The 17,959-nt window shown below is 63.0% G+C and overlaps 1 protein-coding gene across 10 annotated transcripts in view; it reads right to left on the bottom strand.

Annotated features, from left to right (window-relative positions):
* Positions 1 to 17,959, bottom strand: part of PASK (PAS domain containing serine/threonine kinase) — a 35,549-nt gene that overhangs the window by 2,459 nt on the left and 15,131 nt on the right. For 9 of the 10 annotated variants that reach the window (XR_008661213.1, XM_055300340.1, XM_055300342.1 and 6 more), the window contains 8 exons: positions 15,842 to 16,010; positions 13,934 to 14,096; positions 9,385 to 11,105; positions 8,159 to 8,340; positions 7,751 to 7,918; positions 4,589 to 4,714; positions 4,343 to 4,477; positions 1,520 to 1,719 (listed from right to left, as the gene is read on the bottom strand). Coding sequence is in view for 9 of the 10 variants with exons in the window: in XM_055300340.1 (XP_055156315.1) it covers positions 1,520 to 1,719; positions 4,343 to 4,477; positions 4,589 to 4,714; positions 7,751 to 7,918; positions 8,159 to 8,340; positions 9,385 to 11,105; positions 13,934 to 14,096; positions 15,842 to 16,010 (2,864 nt within the window). In the remaining variant the exon portion in view is untranslated. Of the gene's footprint in view, positions 1 to 320; positions 776 to 1,519; positions 1,720 to 4,342; positions 4,478 to 4,588; positions 4,715 to 7,750; positions 7,919 to 8,158; positions 8,341 to 9,384; positions 11,106 to 13,933; positions 14,097 to 15,841; positions 16,011 to 17,959 lie in introns of those variants that run through there. The other variant, XM_055300345.1, reaches the window with a different exon arrangement.

The raw sequence follows: 17,959 nt of genomic DNA, 5'->3' as shown, positions 1-17,959 counted from the left end.
GGGGCTGGGCCGGAGCGCCAGGCGCTCCCCACGTGCACCCCCGAGAGCGGCCCCCCGGGGCGTCCCGCAGCCCTCTGCGACTACGCCCCCATCGCGACACATCTGCCCCAGCCAGCCGTGCTCCAGCCACGTGCTGGGGAGGGAAAAGAAAAGCCAAACTTCGTGCTCGGGCAGCCGAAGGAGGCCCCCGGCCAAGCGAGAGTGCGCGAGGGTGCGCGGCAGGTGAGAGCTGAGCACCTCCTGGCGGGCGCTTCCTGCAGGTGGAGAGAAGGTGCCGCGGACAGAGCGGAGGCTCCAGCCCACGGAGCGCAAGCGGGCCAAGGCATCGGCAGCCACCTAGAGGGGGGGGGCGGGCCCCGGGGAGCCGCCGGCCACTGAGGCGGGGTCCAGGGAGCCCAGACGGGCGGCAGCAGCTCAAGGCGCTGGCAGACACGGGGCTCCGCGAGAGCGCGCAGGACGCCGGGAGGCCGCGGCCACGCTCAGGGGCCTCGGGGCACTGGGCGGGATGAGACCGCATGAGCCGGGCCGGGGAAAACCCCGCTCAACGCTGTCTTGTGCTGATTTAGAAAGAGACGTCAGGAACACCGGAGAATAGAGAGGAGGGCCCGACGGGAGCATCTGAGGCTGGTGGCCGCGCTGCAGCAGCCGGACGCCACCAACACGGCTGTGCTCCAGTAAAACTATAAAATCCAGCGGCGGGCCGGGCTGCTCAGGGCCGGAGCGTGCGGTCGCCTGGACTGGAGGACTCACAAACCGTGGGGAGGAAGCAGAGCTCCTGAGGAGGGAATCCAGAATCACACCCGAAAACCACTGGCGCAGGGAGAAGGACGTGGCCAGAGGACCAAGGGGCCCCAGGAGGCGCCTGCAGGCCACGGAGGAAGGAGGCCACCACCGCCCTGCGCTCCCCTGCTCCCCTGCGTGAGGCTCCCAGCCTGCGTGCAGGCCGTGGGGTGAGGAAGACAAGCCAGAGAACACGTGTCATGGTCCTGGACAGGACAGGCACCCCTCCACCTCCGGTGGCCAAGAGCATGCGGGGGGCAGTGGGGTGATGTGATCTCCAAGGCCCTTCCTGGACTGTCCCCCCTTTCAGCTGCTCCTCCTTTGGGGGCCCCAGGGTGCACTGAGTGATGGGAGAGGAGCCTCCTGAGCACGACCCAGGCCCCCCAAGGCCCGCAGGCTCCGGGGCAGGGACACACCGTCCTCCGCACCAGTGCCCCCGACGCTGATGTCACAGCGGTCTGGTGCTGGCCACCACCCTGTCCTCAGCACGAGGACGCCCTCTCCACCTGCTGGAAGCCCGCACGTCTGGGACCCCTATCTTGGTCTTTCGCCTCATTCTCCACTTTCAGTCACATAACAGCCCAGACCCGCACCGAGCGCATGGCCACCGCCCACCCGCCCACCGAGGACCACGACGTAGGTGAGCCCTCAACAGCCTAGTCACCAAGAGGCACCGAAGCCGCTTTCCCACCCAACCTCCAAGGGCCCGGGCTCGCAACGGACGACGTGCGGTACGTACGGGTTTCCCATGAGGACCTCGGGTGCGCAGTACTCGATGGTCCCACAGAACGTGTGAAACAGCCTGCCCTTCTCCAAGTAGGCGGCGGAGCCGAAGTCGATGAGCTTGATGGTGAAGTCCTCGGCGATGACGATGTTCTCGTCCTTGATGTCGCGGTGAATGATGCTCTTGGAGCGCAGGTAGCCCACCGCCGCCACCAGCTGCAAGCAGGGCCCACAGGCACTTTTTAAGAAAGCAATTCAAGTAAGACCCGCATTTAAAACGAGGACTAGCTAGAAAACGAGACAACAACAAAGGAGAACCCCCTTGTCTAACCCTCCTGACCCGGGGCCGGAAAGGCCGTGGGGGCGGGGAGCTGGCGAGGCCGGTGGCAGCACCGCAGGGATTCTCCTTTCAAACGTCGCTATTGTCACTGCACAAGGATGCACAAGGATGCCCAGTGCACCGTTAGCTGGGACCAGACTTTGTCTCGTGGGGCTGACTGCCGCGGCCGCTCGCGGACACCCCCGTCCCCCAAGCACGAACACTGCCTGTGCGTCACTCACCCCCCAACGCACGGCGTGACGCTCTCGGGAGGAAGGGCAGCCCGGCCACGAGCAGAGGCTCCAGAGACAGGGGCTGGGCGCGTTCGTGAGTGTGGCCTGGGCGTGAAATGGGGGGCGGCCCCAGAGAAGGCCCGAGCGGGACACTCTGGGCTCACAGGGGAGGAAAGCGCCTCGGCCAGAGTTCACGCCGCGGTTAGGGGCAGAGCTGAGGGCAGAAGCCGGGTCCCCAAACCCCGCCTCGGGGCTCCGGCGGCTTCTCGGGGGGCAGCCCCGGGCAACGGCCCCCACTGTGCAGGGCAGGGGCTACTACGGTGCACCGCGGTCCGCCCAGAGCCGCACAGGCCCACGCCACACGTCGGGTGGCCGAGACGAACAAAGGGGGGCCTCCGGTCAAGCTTAAGTAAGATCGGCAGAGTTTCTGGCTGCATCCCGCGTCGCCAGTCATACCTACCAGTCGACGGCGCCTTCGTGGACACAGTCACCGGACTGGACGGTTCGATGCCCACAAACGAACACCCTGCATCAGGCTTTCGTTAATGGCCGGCAACTGTGCCCAGTTCATCGACTTACGACAAGTAAACAAACGCGTATTTACGCGCGCACACCTGCAAACACATGCGTATCTCGCGCTCACACACACAGCCAGGCAGGCGCAGGTGCACACGGGCGCACACACGTGTAGACGCCCACCGTACACGCGCACATTTGTGCCAGGGCCCAGCTGGGAACAGAAGCCGTGGGTTAATCTGAACTCGGAACGTTTCATTGAGGTTCATTAGTTAGGAGCAAGGGGTTACCTACAAGGTATGAAGGGACCGTGAGCCCACCGGGAGAAGCCGGTGTCCGCTGGTCCCTCCCTGCCCTCGCCGCCTGAGCGGGCCCTGGCGACCGGGCGCCGGGAGGCAGGTCGCTGATGAGCGCACTGTACGTACGCACTGACCCATTCCTACACGCGATGGCACGTCCGTCTGTAAATTCACAGAAGGGACTATAGATACGAAACTACGCAGCACGGGACACGCTGGTTACCAGATCGACGGCCCCAGAATGAACAACTGAAAGGCAGCAGCTTTTAGCAAGTGACGCTCGTCGTCGTGCCGTACGGTCTGCTTGCCATGGAGATTCCAGAAACAAACGTCTGCCGCGCGTTACAGCAGACGGGATGGGACCTCGCACCACAGCGAGAGGGCAGAGGGGACGGCCTTTGAGCAGAACCGCGACACCTGACGCCTACAGGCCGGCTCCTGAGCCGCTGAATTTCAGGAACCCAACAGCTCCTGGAGTTTACAGCTCTGAGTACGAAACGTCCACGTATGGGGGCTGGCATTAGGAATGGCGTCCTCGCCAGGAAGCAGTCGGAGAGCAAATCTGGGAATAGCTCAGACCCCCTTTCCAGGGAGTTCTCCACGGTTTCCAGGGAGCGAGGAATAGCGTACGATGAAACCAGCACCTTCTCCTTCAAAAAACAGGAGTGACGGGATCCCTGGGTGGCGCAGCGGTTTGGCGCCTGCCTTTGGCCCAGGGCGCGATCCTGGAGACCCGGGATCGAATCCCACATCGGGCTCCCGGTGCATGGAGCCTGCTTCTCCCTCTGCCTGTGTCTCTGCCTCTCTCTCTCTCTCTCTCTCTCTCTGTGACTATCATGAATAAATAAATAAAAAATAAAATCTTTAAAAAAAAAACAAAACAAAACAGGAGTGACTGTGTCCCCTCCACCCCTCCAGCCTCTGTCTCCCAGGGCGCCTTTCTGTTTGCTGATCACGCTCCCATTCCAACGAAATGACAGGTGGACAAGATCAACACACACACAGACACACAAGAGACCAAAACAAACTCTGTGCATCCTGATATGTTAGTTAGCCGGACAGCACTCACCGTGGGCCGGTCACTGGGCCACACATGCTGCTGCGAGGCCCTCCCGGACTTCACCCCAGCCCCTGCCCTCGTCACCCCACCATGATCCCTGCTCACAGACTAGCAGCGCCTTCCCGCTGAGAGACGGCAGCGCAGCCTCAAAGCCGCCCCGATGCCCGTGGTGGCTGAGGTTCGCACCTGGCGTGGACGTTGTATGAATATGAACACGCTTTCATCATTAACCAGACTTCCCCGGTCAGGCCAGGACGGCGTCTGGCCTCCCATGCGTATCTTAACATACAGCTTACTCCGTAAAATCCCAAGTCTGGAAGGCGAGACCGTAGCTCGCAGGCAGAGCTTTGCAGCCTCGGGACCCCATGCCCGAGCCCCCGGTCTCCCCGGCGCGGCTCTCTGGGCTGCTCACCTGCCGGAAGATGTAACTCGCCAGAGGTTCGTCCAGACTGGGGTGACGGTCAATGAACGCGAAGAGGTCCAGCCCGGAGCCGTGCTTCTCCATCACCAGCTGAAAGAACCCTTGGTTCTCAAATACGTCCAACACCTGGAAAAGGACAGAGTGGGGTCTGGGCCTGCGGAGGTGCCTTCAGGACCACGTGCTCAACAACGTCCCGTGCGCGGTCGGGGCACCCGTCAACGAGGAACGGCACTCCACCTTGATGATGTTGGCGTGCTCCACCCTGGACAGAATGGCAATCTCTAAGGTGACTTTTCCAAGTTTGGGATCCTCGATCCAACAATCCTCCAGAACCTTCTCCTTCTTGATGAACTTCACCACCACCTACGAGGAAGGCAGAGGAGACGAGTCGCTGCCAGCGAGCCTCCAGCGTCCCTTGGAAGGTGGTGCCCACTGCTGCCTCGCGCCGCAGACACAGCCTCCCTGCGGACCACCCCTGAGCCCGCGGCGGGGGAGAGGACCCAGGGGGCCCCGTCCACACGCGCACCAGGGACGGAGAGGCCAGCAAGCGGGCGGCAGGGCGTGGCGGAGAAGACTGGAGCTGAGGGGCCGCAAAACCCCATCACCCCCTTTCACCGCAAGGGCTGATGCCCCGCAGAGGAAATCTAAGAGGAGGCCCGAGGACTGGAAGACACACAAGGCCGTGCCCCACGGCAGCTGGGAGCCAGGCGGAGCGCAGCCAGCCCCACGGACACAGAGGCCCCGTCACCCCGCGGGACGACTGGGAGTGTCACAAGGGATACGCCGTACTCAGGGAGGTGCGCGCTTGCTACGTTGGGGGCACACGTGGCCGAGGGGCACACGCTGAGCCGGGACGCAGGCCAGGCCCACCCCATGCTTCAGCAGGAGACCCGACCGGGCGACCCGCGAGCCCCGCCTGGTGAGCATGTCATCTGCAGGGGGACGGCGCACAGCCTGCCCCGTGGGTCAGGAGGGCAGGGCGGAGGGGTGGGGGGCTCCCCGTGAAGGGAGGGCAGGGAGGAGCCCGACAGAGGGTGGAGGGGCACAGGCTTCGTGCCAGCCATCAGTGGTGACATCGTGCGACAGAGGGCCCCGTGCTTCCACAGGCCGGAGACATGTGAGAGGAGGCAAGAGGCCGAGGGCACCAAGGCCGAGGTCCTGGCGCCCGTCCCCGCGGCCAGGTGGGGGACACGGAGGCTGCCCCGAGGCGGGGGGCCTGCCCCCTGTCCCACTGGGGGAGGAGACAGAGCTGCTGCCGTGAGCTCCAGCACGCCGACCGCGGGCCTCGGGGAAGGTAAGAGCGAGAAGGAAGGAAACGGGTTAACAAACAATAAACTCTCTTCGGGTAAAGAAAAAGTCAACATTGAGGTCAGAGTCCTAGGAAGCGTCAAGTGAGGATGCAGAACACACGGGGACACGTCCTGGGGACGCTCCTGAAGTCCAAAGATGACAAGGGAAAAACCCAGAAAGAGGAAGACATCAGGCTGCTCTTCAAATCTTTTTTTTTTATTTTTATTTATGATAGTCACAGAGAGAGAGAGAGAGAGAGAGAGGCAGAGACACAGGCAGAGGGAGAAGCAGGCTCCATGCACCAGGAGCCCGACGTGGGATTCGATCCCGGGTCTCCAGGATCATGCCCCGGGCCAAAGGCAGGCGCCAAACCACTGCGCCACCCAGGGATCCCCAGGTTGCTCTTCAAAAGCACGTAGAGGACAGCAGAGCCGGGGCCCAGGCGCTCGGGAGAAGCGGCATGGACAGCCATGGCCTGCAGGCACGGCCACCCGTCGGAACACGTGGGAGGACCGGTGCGTGACACCTGCACCTCCTTCCTGGGGTCGGTAACCAGAGCGCAGCCCACGAAAACCGGACACGGAAGCCATGCCGATCCCTGAGACGGCGAACGAGACTCGCTCCCGAGAGCCACACAACACGCCAAGGGAGACGTGAAGGCGTAGCGCCGGGAAGGACGCCCAGGTCGTGCGTCACCAGAACTGCTCTGTGACGGTGGCCGTGCCGACTGCCCCCGCGGCCGCCCCCTCCCGGGCCCGGGTCCTGCGGGCCGCTCCGGGGTTGCTGGCCGGGCCGTGCTGAAGGCGCATCGCCGCGCTCAGAGGCGCAAGGAGGCTGTGCTGCTTTTCAAACCCGGAGGAGCGCTCCAGGCCTCCTTGCTCCTCCCTTTGCGTCTAGCGGGTTCCGGATCCACCTCACAGAGGCAGAGGCAGAGGCAGCAGCGGAGCCCCGAGAACTAAACCCCTGTGAACCCAGCAAGAGCAGCAGAGCCACGGCCTCCGGGAGGCGGCCACAGCGGCGCAGAAGCCGCGCCCTCGAGGTGCCGGTACCTGGTAACCGCCCAATGCAATCGCAGCAAGATGAACCCGCACAAGATGCAAGGAAACAAAACAAACGTGATTAATAAAACATGATTCTTCGACAAGTCGAGCGACGACAACACAGGGTAACAGCAGAGTCGGGGCGGCCAGGGAACAGGGACAACTGCGGACATATCGTCACACACGCTGATGTGCAGAAACGCTGCTAACTCTGCAGGCCCCGTGAACCCCGTGAAACGCCGGCCAAAACACCCCCAAAAACCAGAAAACCAAAAAACAGATGTTACAAAATGTAAGTGGAAAAAAAGAGATCCCAAGTAAAAATACCAGCAAACCAAACTCAGCCGTGCATCGGAGGAACACCATGACGCGACCCAGGACTGGTTCCGTGGGCAGACGTCGTGCTGTTCCCTCCGTCGGCAAAGGGAACGAGGGCACGATCGTCTCAACAGGCACCGCACAGGCGTCTGGCGGAGTCAACGCTGTGCTTCCACGGACACCGCCGGGAGCCGAGGACACAGCGGCGCCGCTGCGGGTCTCCATCCGGAGCAGAGCGCAGGAGCTGGGGCAGGAGCTGGGGGGGCCGGAGCGTGCCAGCTCCTCCGCGCAGGGGCCCAGCCGGGTCGCTGCAGGACAGCGGCCACCAAGCCCCCGGGAACCCTGCGGGCCGGGACCTGCGGGCCGGGACGGCGGTGGCCCCAATGCGACACAGAAACGGGGCGCAGCTGCGAGAGCCGCGGGTAGCGCGGGGAAGCTGGAGGCGTCGAAGTCCTGCACAGGGCCACGCGGGACCATGGACCATGGACCATCACCATGTCAATTCCTCGGTCACAAAACGCTCGGTGACGAGCGCAGCCCCAGCAGGACCCGGGGGGCGGGGGGCGGGGGGCAGCAGACTCTCGGGCTGTGTCAGGGTGGCCACGAGCCCGGGACCCAGGCGGTGCACCCGACCCGGGCTGGACCGCGTGGTGCTTCCCGGGATCCCCCTGCCCCGCGGCGCCCGCGGAGCTCCCACACAAAGGCGCTAACGCCACGGCTGCGTCAGGGCCGTGGCCTGGAGCCAACGTACCTCCTTGTTGGCCTCCTTATCCACCGCCGTCCAGACGAAGCCGAAGGCCCCGCTGCCCAGCGGGCTCAGCGTGAGGTACTTGTGGGAGTACGCGCCCTCGCAGGCCTCCTGCCCCTCCAGCTCCACGGCCCTGGGGGCGTCGTCGAACCAGGGCTTGCTTCTCAGACCCTGGGGACGGGGACGGAGGGGCCTGAGGGACCACGCGCGACCAAAGGAAAGGAGGCAGCCGCAGGCAGACTCGTGTGTCACCGGGTCCCCCGCGCCCCCTGTGCCCCGCTGCGCTCCACGTGGGCCCAAGCGGCCCACCCGCCGACACCCCCGCCCGCACGTGAGGCCGTCACAGCAGAAGGCCCAGCCCAGAGGCAGCGCGGAGGAGGGCGCAGGGCGGCAGCCGGCGCAGGCACCCACCTCCCCGATGCTGGAGCCGGAGGCCTCGCACACGGAGTGGCTGGAGCCGGGCAGGCTGGCCAGCAGCAGGCAGGCGCGCGTGGCCGAGTCCCGGGGGCCGTGCAGCAGGTCTTTGACGAGCCAGCAGCAGAACAGGGTCGCCGCGCCCTGGAGCTCCACGCGCTTCACCTCAAACTGCACACCTGGGAGGGGCGGGGGGGGGCGGTCAGCACGACGCTTCCCAGGGAAGGACGCACACTCCCCGCGTGGGGCGGGAGGGGGAAAGGCCTGGAAGCCCGCCTCAACCCCCGCCTACCCGCCCACCCTGCTGTCTCGGTGCTGGCTGCCAGGAGTGTGCGTGGCTCGGGCACAACCACGCACGAGGGGATCCCTGGGTGGCTCAGTGGTTTGGTGCCTGCCTTTGGCCCAGGGCACGATCCTGGAGTCCCGGGATCGAGTCCCGGGATCGAGTCCCATGTCAGGCTCCCGGCATGGAGCCTGCTTCTCCCTCCTCCTGTGTCTCTGCCTCTTTCTCTCTCTCTATCACAAATAAAAATAAATAAATCTTAAAAAAAAAAAAAAAAACAACCACGCACGAGGACGCACGTGCGTACGTGTGTCTACACGGCCTCTGGGGCGGACGCCGAAACAAGTGGGGTTATCCTTAGAGGGCGAGTACAGGTGACCTGAGGTCTCTGTGTTGGCACTTGTGCTGTTTCTACAGACCACACCGAGTACGGGCATCGCTTTCCAAAGCTGAGGAAAAAGCCTTAGTCGCCAACACTGTGAATCAGCTGCAAGGAAACAGCTGGCCAACGTGACTCGGATCCGCTAAGACGTCAGGAAAATAGGAAAGTACGACAAAGATAATCAGCCCCCAAGGGGCCCCTGACGCCGTCCTAGAGCGGAGCCGCCACCAGCAGCCTGAGCCCCAGCAGCGCATGCGGGGCGTCCACGGAGGCCTGGGCAGGGGATTCCGTCCCGGGATGCACGCAGCGGCTTCCAGGGAGGGACGCAAGGCAGCCGGGACCTCAGTCCACCCTCCCCAGGCACCGGCACTCGCAACCCTGACTTTCAAGAGAGGACTTATCACTGCAGCTCCCTTAACACTTCTGCCAAAACCATTCGCAGAGGGGAGGGGGTACAGCCCCGTCAGACCCCAGGACTGGGAGGCCCTGCCCCCGGCCACGCTGCGCTCCAGCCCAGCCACCCGTGGGCCCAACAGGGCACCGCCGCCCGGCACATACTCAGCTGTACTCCGTCCCGGTGGTAGCAGCTGCCGGCGTAGGTCCCCTCCTGGATCCTGTGCTGCGTGCACATGTCCCCGGGTGCCACCAGGCTGTCGTCTCTCACAGGCGTGGAGGTGACCTGGAAACTCAGCCTGGGCTCCTCTGACGGGCACACGTCCACGGGGCCAGCCCCCGGCGCGGGAAGCATGCACGGTGGGCTCTCTCTGCCACGCCCTTCCCCGCGCTCCGAGGACTCCAGACAGGTCTCCGAGAGCTCCACTCGATCGGGCCCCAGACGGCTCTCGTGAAACTGCCGAGCCTCCCCGAGATGCCAGCACGTGCCGGTCAGGAGCAACAGCTCCCTATCATCCAGAACATCCGGCCTCCGTCCGTGCAGACCACTCACGTCCACATCGGAGCCCGCCGGCGAGGGGGAGGGCGTGCCCACAAGCTCGGATGCAGCGCAGGAACAGGTGGACGAAGTTCCATCTGCCCACTCACTGAAACGCAGTTCCTTGAGGTTCCAGGAGAAGGAATTCCCATCGGCCTCCTGGGCCTGCACTGTGTCCAGGACCCCGGGGAGGTCTGTGGCCAGGGCATAGTAGGCGGAGGAGCTGCCCACGCGGCTGCAGAGGTCCCTGCCTCCCGGGTCACACAACGACACGGGGGGCGGGAGCGGGGGGTGCTCTGCTGAGGCCAGCTCGCTGTAAGAGACACCCAGGGGCCCCACAAAGCTCAGTCTGGACAGCTGCTCCTTAAGCAAGCACGTCTGTATCTCCTCTCGGTCATTCTCCACAGCCACCCAGGGCTCATCCAGCGTCGGCGTTGAGAACAGGAGTCGCACTGTCCCAGGCGGGCTTCCTGGCTGCGTGCTCTGCTCGCCCCCATACCCAGGGTAGGGCATCGGGAGCCCCTCCGCTGCCAGCTGGCCCGCGGCACGGGGCTCGGGCATGACGGAATCAGCCCGATGGTTGGAACTGCTGGCACTACTCAACCCTGTCCACTCTAGCTGAGCCTCCTGATAGAGGCCACACAGTTCAGCGTTTCTACTCCTGCCCTCAGCTAGAGCTGGGGTCTCATGTCCTCCGTGGGAAGCACACGTCCATGTGACCACTGGGTCACACCTGCTTCTTCCCACAAGGTCCTGTCTGAGGCTCTCTGGAGATGCAGGTTCCTCTTGCCCCAAGAGAGTGTTCCACTGGTCCTTGGGCGATGACTGCTGGTTATGGGCTGGTGGGCTTCCTTCTGGGATGTCTCGCTGGTCCTCAGGTGATGACCATCCCTGAGCTGATGGGCTTCCTCTTGGGATGTCCTGCTGGTCCCTGGGTGACGACTGTTGTCTATGGGCTGGTGGGCTTCCTCCTGGGATGTCTCGCTGGTCCCTGGGCGACGACTGTTGTCTATGGGCTGGTGGGTTTCCTTCTGGGATGTCCTGCTGGTCCCTGGGTGACGACTGTTGTCTCTGGGCTGGTGGGCTTCCATCTGGGATGTCCTGCTGGTCCCTGGGTGACGACTGTTGTCTCTGGGCTGGTGGGCTTCCATCTGGGATGTCCTGCTGGTACTTGGGCGACGACTGTTGTCTATGGGCTGGTGGGCTTCCTCCTGGGATGTCCTGCTGGTCCCTGGGCGACGACTGTTGTCTATGGGCTGGTGGGCTTCCATCTGGGATGTCCTGCTGGCCCCCGGGTGACAACTGTTGTCTATGGGCTGGTGGGCTTCCTCCTGGGATGCTTTCCACTCTGAGGATTGCAAAATGGATAACGTAGTTACTTACGGGCCACGGAAGAATAAAAGGAGAGATCACATGGATACCCTCTGTTAGAGGTGAGTACAAAGCATTTAACACCATAAACTGTGACCACCTCACAGATGAATCCTCATTTACCAATGACTTAGCAAAGATGACACTGAGCACCCAGGACCACACGCTCAGGGCTCTGATCAGCAGTCGCATTTCACAGCGAGTGGGGCTCCCTGACAGCGTGCAGCCAGCCTCGACCCACTCACAAGGTGCCCTGGGGAGGTGTGGGAACAAAGGAGAGAGATTTGAGCGTCCTGTGCACCGGGCAATGTTGACCTGTGACTGGCTACAGATGCCATCGGGAGTCACAGCCGACAGGAAACAGAAGCTGGCACAGGGAGGCGGCCACGGAGGGGAGGGGGTGCTAACTGGTTCCTAAGAGCCGACGTGAGCCCACAAGCATGGTGAGCATGAAGGCCACTGAGGAAGGGGCTACCTCAGAGCCCAAGGGCGACGGCAGAGCCAAGGGCCCTGGGTGGAGACCACACCCCTGCAGCTGGCGGGTCGCTGTGGCCCCACCAGACATTGCCGCTGAGCTCCAGCCTGGGGGCAGCCCCAGGCCTGACACCAGCACCAAGACCAACAGAACGTGGCTGTGCCCTGCCTCGCTGGGGGCGGACGTGCCGGTGATCTGCTAACATTATACCACAGGTCTGTAAGGAGGCACAAGGGAGGACCCAGCGCAAGGACAGGTTCCACGGAGGGAGCTGTGAGTGGGGCTCTGAGGCACAGCAGCAGTTCCCTGGGGACACTGCAGGGCGGGACAAGGGTGTGTAAAGGCCAAGGTCATCTACGGCTCACTACATGGATCTCTATCCATCCACCCCAAGCCAACAGACCAGCCCTGTGCCGGCCCCCAGGGAACAGAAAGGTCTCAATCCCCTTTCTAAGCAGTGTGGCCAACCCCTCCAAGGTGGGCACGCGGGGTCAGGCCCCAGGGCAAGGCAATCTTCCAATGTGGGCGTGTGGGGTCGGGCCAGGGCAGCACTGCACCTGCATCCCATCCCTCACGTCCCCAGCAGCCAGGTGTTGCAGGGTCACTAAATTCTGGCCTCGGTAAAGTGAGGAAGTGGTAAGTAGGCTTCTGAGAGAGCGTTTAAGTACAGGGGAGGCTCCTCTCCTCCCTCCTGCCCTCCTCTCAACTGCCCAAGCTGGCACCCGGCAGGGCCCCCAGCAGGGGAGCCGTGGGAACCTGAGACGCCCACCAGCTTGGCTCAGGGGTGCTTCACTCAAGGTCACAACACCTGATCTACAGTCTCACGACCCATTTGGCTTCATTATCAACTGGCTGTAAGCCCGAGTAAGACTGAGCTCCCAGGGCTCCTGGGACAAGTGGGAGGATCAGGAGCCAGCACCACCCCAGGCCCCCGGACACAGGACACTCCCTCCGTCATGCTTCCGACCTGCCTTCCCACCTCCCCGTCTCACTGAGTCAGCTCATTTTCTGCTAAAGGGTATTTCTTAGGGATGAGCCCTCAAGTCTTTGCAATGTTTGTTGAGTGAGTGATGAGTGGGAAAGCAAGGGAATGAGCGAGTAATGAGAGAATGAATGAGTCAGTAAGTAAACGAGCGCGTGCCGAGTGAGTGAATGAAGGAGGGAGTAAGCGAAGGAGTGAATGAATGAGTATATGAGTGAGCATGTCAGCGAGTGAATGAATGAGGGAATGAATGAGTGAATAGGCGAGGGGTGAGGGGGATCCCCGGGTGGCTCAGTGGTTTGGCGCCTGCCTTCAGCCCAGACTGGGACCCCGGGGTCCCAGGATCGAGTCCCACGTCGGGCTCCCTGCATGAGCCTGCTTCTCCCTCTGCCTGGGTCTCTGCCTCTCTCTCTCTCTCTCTCTCAGGAATAAATAAATGAAATCTTTAAAAAGAAAAAAAAGGGGGGAAGGGGTGAATAAGGGAGTGAATGAGTCAATGAGGGAGTGAATACAGGAATGAGTGTGTGCCTGCATGAGTGAGGGAGTGAATGAGCGTGTGTGGAAGTGAGCGAGTGAAGCAGCACAGTCACGGCCCCTGGCCGGGGCGCTGGGCTGGCGCTAGAACTCGAACGCACCACGTCCCATCTGAGAGCCGCCGGGAGCCTGGCCGGGACCCCCAGCCCCGAGCCTCGCGGGGCTCCCTCCAGGGAGGCACCAGGACTGTCACTTTTTACTGTTACGCTGCTGCACTTGGGGAAGAAAAATGCACATATTCAGGTATATTTTTTAAATAATTTCAAGAAAACTGAAGAACATAACGACGTGGAGAAATCTCACAAACTGATGAGCAAAAGGAGCCAGACATAAGGGACCGCCCAAGTCAAGTTCAAGGACAGACCCCCCTGACCCCCGTGCTGCCCCGGGGCCCAGAGGGCACAGGCGACAAGGACCACGGGCTGCACGCACACCCGAGGCCTGGCGGGCCAGCGGGGACCACGCGACCCGACCAGGGGTGAGCGAGGAGCCTCCTCTCGGCTCCCCTGCCATTTCCACGCTTTCCAGTGTGAACCTGCTCTACTCTCAAGACAATACTTTGTTATTCAAAAATGCACAAAGGAAACGAATACAAATGATTTTCAACACGGAAGGTTGGGCTTCCATCAGTTCCCTGGAGCCCCGTTTCCTGGCCCACAGGACGGGCACCAGGGCAGGGCACGCGGAAGACGAGGCGCCCCGCAGGGGCCCAATGGCCGGATGGCAGCGCCCCAGCTTCGGCACCGGGACTCGCAGGTGCTCGCGGGCCCACCGCCGCCCTCACCTCCGCACCGCGCCTCCCTCCACGACTTACCCCGAAGTTGGAGTCGGCAGACGCGGGAGGGAAGGGGGCAGGCGGTCTCCAGGGTCCGCGGCAGCCTGGGTGCCCACGACGGCTTCCGGGGCCCCCCCTCGCTCCGGGGCCTCGCCCTGCGGCTGAACGCGGTCTCCGGCGAGCGTGCCGCCAACCCTTGGACCTGGCCGGGACGGCAGGAGAGGTGGGTCCGGACCGCGGCACACCTGCCCAGCAGGCCTCCTCCCCTCCTGGGACCCCATCCCAGAAACCCGCCAGCCGCTGTCCGCGGGGCCTGGGGCCACCCATCCCCCTGCCACCCCGCAGCCCCCGCCCGCCCCTGCTGCATCCCGGGCCCCGGCTCCAGCCGCAGGGGCCCACGAACACGGGCGCTGGCGCGAGTGCCTCCCCAGGGCTCTGCTCCCACTCCGGGTAAAAACCAAAGTCCCCGCCGTGACTCCCACGGCCCTGCGGCCCGACTCCTGATGCCCTCGCCGGGGCCCCTGCGGAGAGGCCACGGCCACACCTGGAACTCCTCTGTGCCCGAAACGCCGCTCCTGCCTCCTCGGTGCTTCACGGAGAGCCACCTCCACAAGGGGCCCTCCCCGGCCGGCGGGCCCTGACACCCCACGTCCTCCCGCTTTGCTTCTCCGCACCTATGCTCGCGTGTCACCGCCCCCCTACTGGCTCCGGGGCGGGCACACAGGGTGACCGGGTGGGAGCCGGGAGCCTGCCCCTTCAGGGCCCTCCGAAAGAACCCCCACCCTGGCCGGGGGCAGGCTGCCCACCTTCCCAACGGGCATTTGCACCACCGCAAACGAGCACTCATCCCCACGAACCCAGGAGCGCCACTTCCAAGGATTCACCCTGAGGGGACACAACTCTCATCACTGCCCCCTCCCCGCCGTTTCCTACAAAGAACATGCATTAAACACGCACACAGACGGAAGAACCTGGAATCGTGGATAAAGAGGAAGGGGAATGTGACCTAGTGCTAGAGAAAGAGCCAGGAAAAGGGAGAGTCACCCAGACCGGGCGCAGGACGCCCCGCCGAGAACGCCGGTCGCCGAAGCGCGTCAGAGCCCAGCGAGGCACCCCTAAAACAGAACGCCACAACCCGACCTCTAAGGCCCCCACTGCGACCCGCGGGGCACGGGGCCCTGGGGGGAGGAAATCTCCCGCAGAGCAGAGCCCGGGAAACTGAGCGCGGTCCTCTTCCTGTCGATGACTGTCAAACCCAGGGAGGTGTGCAAAAGCAAGTCCGCCTTCCGGTGACCGCGCAGGGCCGGGACAGCCCCCGAGACATGCGATGGCTGATGCTTGCCGCTCCCCAGCTGCCCCCTCCCGCAGGAGAGCAGAGACCGGGCCACAAGGGCCACACCGTCAGCGTCAGCCCCGCTGGGCGAGGACTACGGGGGGGGGGGGCGAGCGGGGAGCACTCCTGAGGCAGAACTGGGGAGCAGCTCCTCCTTGCTCCTTGTGCACAGAAAGGCGAGCAGCAAGGGGGTGGCCAGGCGGCCCCAGTGTCTTCCCAGGAGCACAGCCACCAGCCCTGCGGCCCTGTGGCCCGGTGCTCCGAAGCCACCGCGGGACCCTTGAGCGCAGGAGCTGTGCGCCCACAGTCTTCACATACCTGGCACCTGGGACGCTCACGTGCTGGGGACTTGAAATACTATTAGATGCTAAGTTAAAAGGTGGAAAAACATGATGAGCACGTATCGCTAGGACAGTTTAACTTAGGGGTTACTGAGATAGGCTACATAAGGCCACACACATCGACTGGCCAACAAGTGACTCGTGTCTTTGATACAGGCACCTGGTGACAAGAAAGCCCCCGGGGGCCTCTCTGTGCTCCCAGGCGTCCCATCCCCTCGCCCCGAGGCAGGGGGCTGCCTGTGCGGTGCACCTGGGAGAGGAGGCAGGGCTTACCTGAGGCCGCGCCAGCCAGGTTCTGGCCCTGCCAGGGGCCCGCACTTGTCTCCCCGGGCCTGCTCTGGGTGCCGATATCCAAGCGGTCGGCCAGGTCTGGCAGTGGTAAGGAACCGTCACGCACAAGGTCCATGTAGTGGTAGAAGCCGGGGATCAGGAAAGTGATGTTCTAGAAAGCAGACAGTGGAGAGGGTGCACGCTGACCCACAGGGCCGTCCCCCATCTGATCTGGGGAGACGATGAAAACAACGTGAGCAAGTCTCTGCACGAGGTTAGCAAAGACTCCAGGTCTTACTCCTTTCCACCGACCCACAAAGCCCCACTGACACTCAATGTGGAATTCTTTTCCATTTTCTTATGAAAGAAACAAAATTAACGACCCTGATGCTACTTATACCAACACCTCCGTGTCTTCCAAGCAGATGTCTGGCCTTGGCCCCATGTTGCCCTTAGGCCTGAAAGCCACGTTTGCAAACCTCACCTTCCACGGCTCACAGGCAGTGACAGGTGCCCAGTGCAGGGGCAAGAGGTCCTCGGCACACGAAATCGGCCCCTGGGATCCAGCAGGTGCCTCAGCACGAGGGTCCCAGGCCCAAAGCCGCAAGGACTCGCGTTTTCTCTGAACCCACGTGCGAGCCCTTCTCCCGGACGGTGCCCGCAGCCGTGTGAATCCAGAACACAGTCCGACGTCGGAGGCAGGGCGCCTCCACCCCACAGACTCTCTAAAAGGGCCCGTGCCCCCAACATTCCTGCAGGAATCCCTTGTCCAGAAATCACACTAAGGGCGTTTTCATTAACTTCAGTCAGAGCTTGCCTTCATTTAACTAAATCTTAGCGTATCTGCTCATTACTATTTCAGAGAGGGACTTGTTTTTGGAGCCTCAAGAGGTTAAATGTCGGGCAGCCCGGGTGGCTCAGTGGTTTAGCGCCGCCTTCCGCCCAGGGCGTGACCCTGGGTCCCAGGACCGAGTCCTACGTCGGGCTCCCTGCATGGAGCCTGCTTCTCCCTCTGCTTGTGTCTCTACCTCTCTCTCTCTGTCTCTCAATAATAAATAAATAAAATATTTTTAAAAAAAGGAGGTTAAATGTCTGGCTGACTGTCACTGGGTCTGGGGTCAGCCCCACTGAGAATGACAAGAGGGGACTCTCCCTCCACATGCAGCAGCCCGTGGGGAACAGGGCACCCAGTGAAAGGCTGCAGGCACTGAAGAGCCAAGCCAGCCAGGCGCACGGGCACAGGGGCCGCTGGGCTTCAACGTCGACACAGCACGCAGCGGCCTCTCCTTCCCCTGTGTGCCCCTCCCAGGACCCAGGAGGACCCTGGGACCATCCCAGGAGGGGCACACCACGGCTGCCCTTGGAGCTTGGCCCTCAAGTGACACACGGGGCTCCCGACACCAGCCCCAGCCACAGTCCCGGCCAGCCAGACACGTGAGCGGACGCGGCCCGGGAGGACGCCAGCCCCGGTGGACACCACACGGAGCCCAATGAGCCATCCTGCTACACTCAGCCCAAAGGGCCAATCTGTGACCTGAATACAAGATTGTTCTGTCTCAGGCACCAGGCCTATGGTGCTTTGCAGCAAGATACCAACAGCTGTGGCTCAGCACTCTCAGATACAAACGGGGCAATCGACGCCCCGGACGGGCCTGGCTCTCGCTGTGAAGACCCCACCCACCCACCACCTGTATTCAAGAAGTTCAGAGAAAGCTCACGCCAAGGAAGAAGTTTATAGAAACACCCTCCTCTGACCCCGACCACACCTCAGGCCCTCCCATGATGGCCCCTAGCGCAGGGGTGTGGATAAGCCCCCACCTCTGGGTGCAGAACAAATCTGCACGGTTGTGACATACACACTCGTCCGACACCTAAGACCAGACCTTGTTCAGAACAGGTTTCCAGGCCACAGCCCTTCCCCCTCCTGGGACAGCACACAGACAAGGCTCTGGAGCCAGTCCCGGGGTAGGGGTGGGGGTGGGGGGGGGTTTTTAGAGTGCTCAGTGGGGGGTCCTGAGAAGCGAGAGCCAGTAGTGAGAATGGCGCCCAGCATTCCCCCGGGGGGCCAGACCAGGAGACAGGGAGGTACCAGGCCTGCGACAGGCTCACGTCCTCACTGCG

Source organism: Nyctereutes procyonoides, unplaced genomic scaffold, assembly GCF_905146905.1.
Source record: "Nyctereutes procyonoides isolate TBG_1078 unplaced genomic scaffold, NYPRO_anot_genome, whole genome shotgun sequence".
Classification (NCBI taxonomy): domain Eukaryota; kingdom Metazoa; phylum Chordata; class Mammalia; order Carnivora; family Canidae; genus Nyctereutes; species Nyctereutes procyonoides.
The sequence above is the reverse complement of the archived record's forward strand: the minus strand, read 5'-3'. Positions and strand labels throughout refer to the sequence as shown.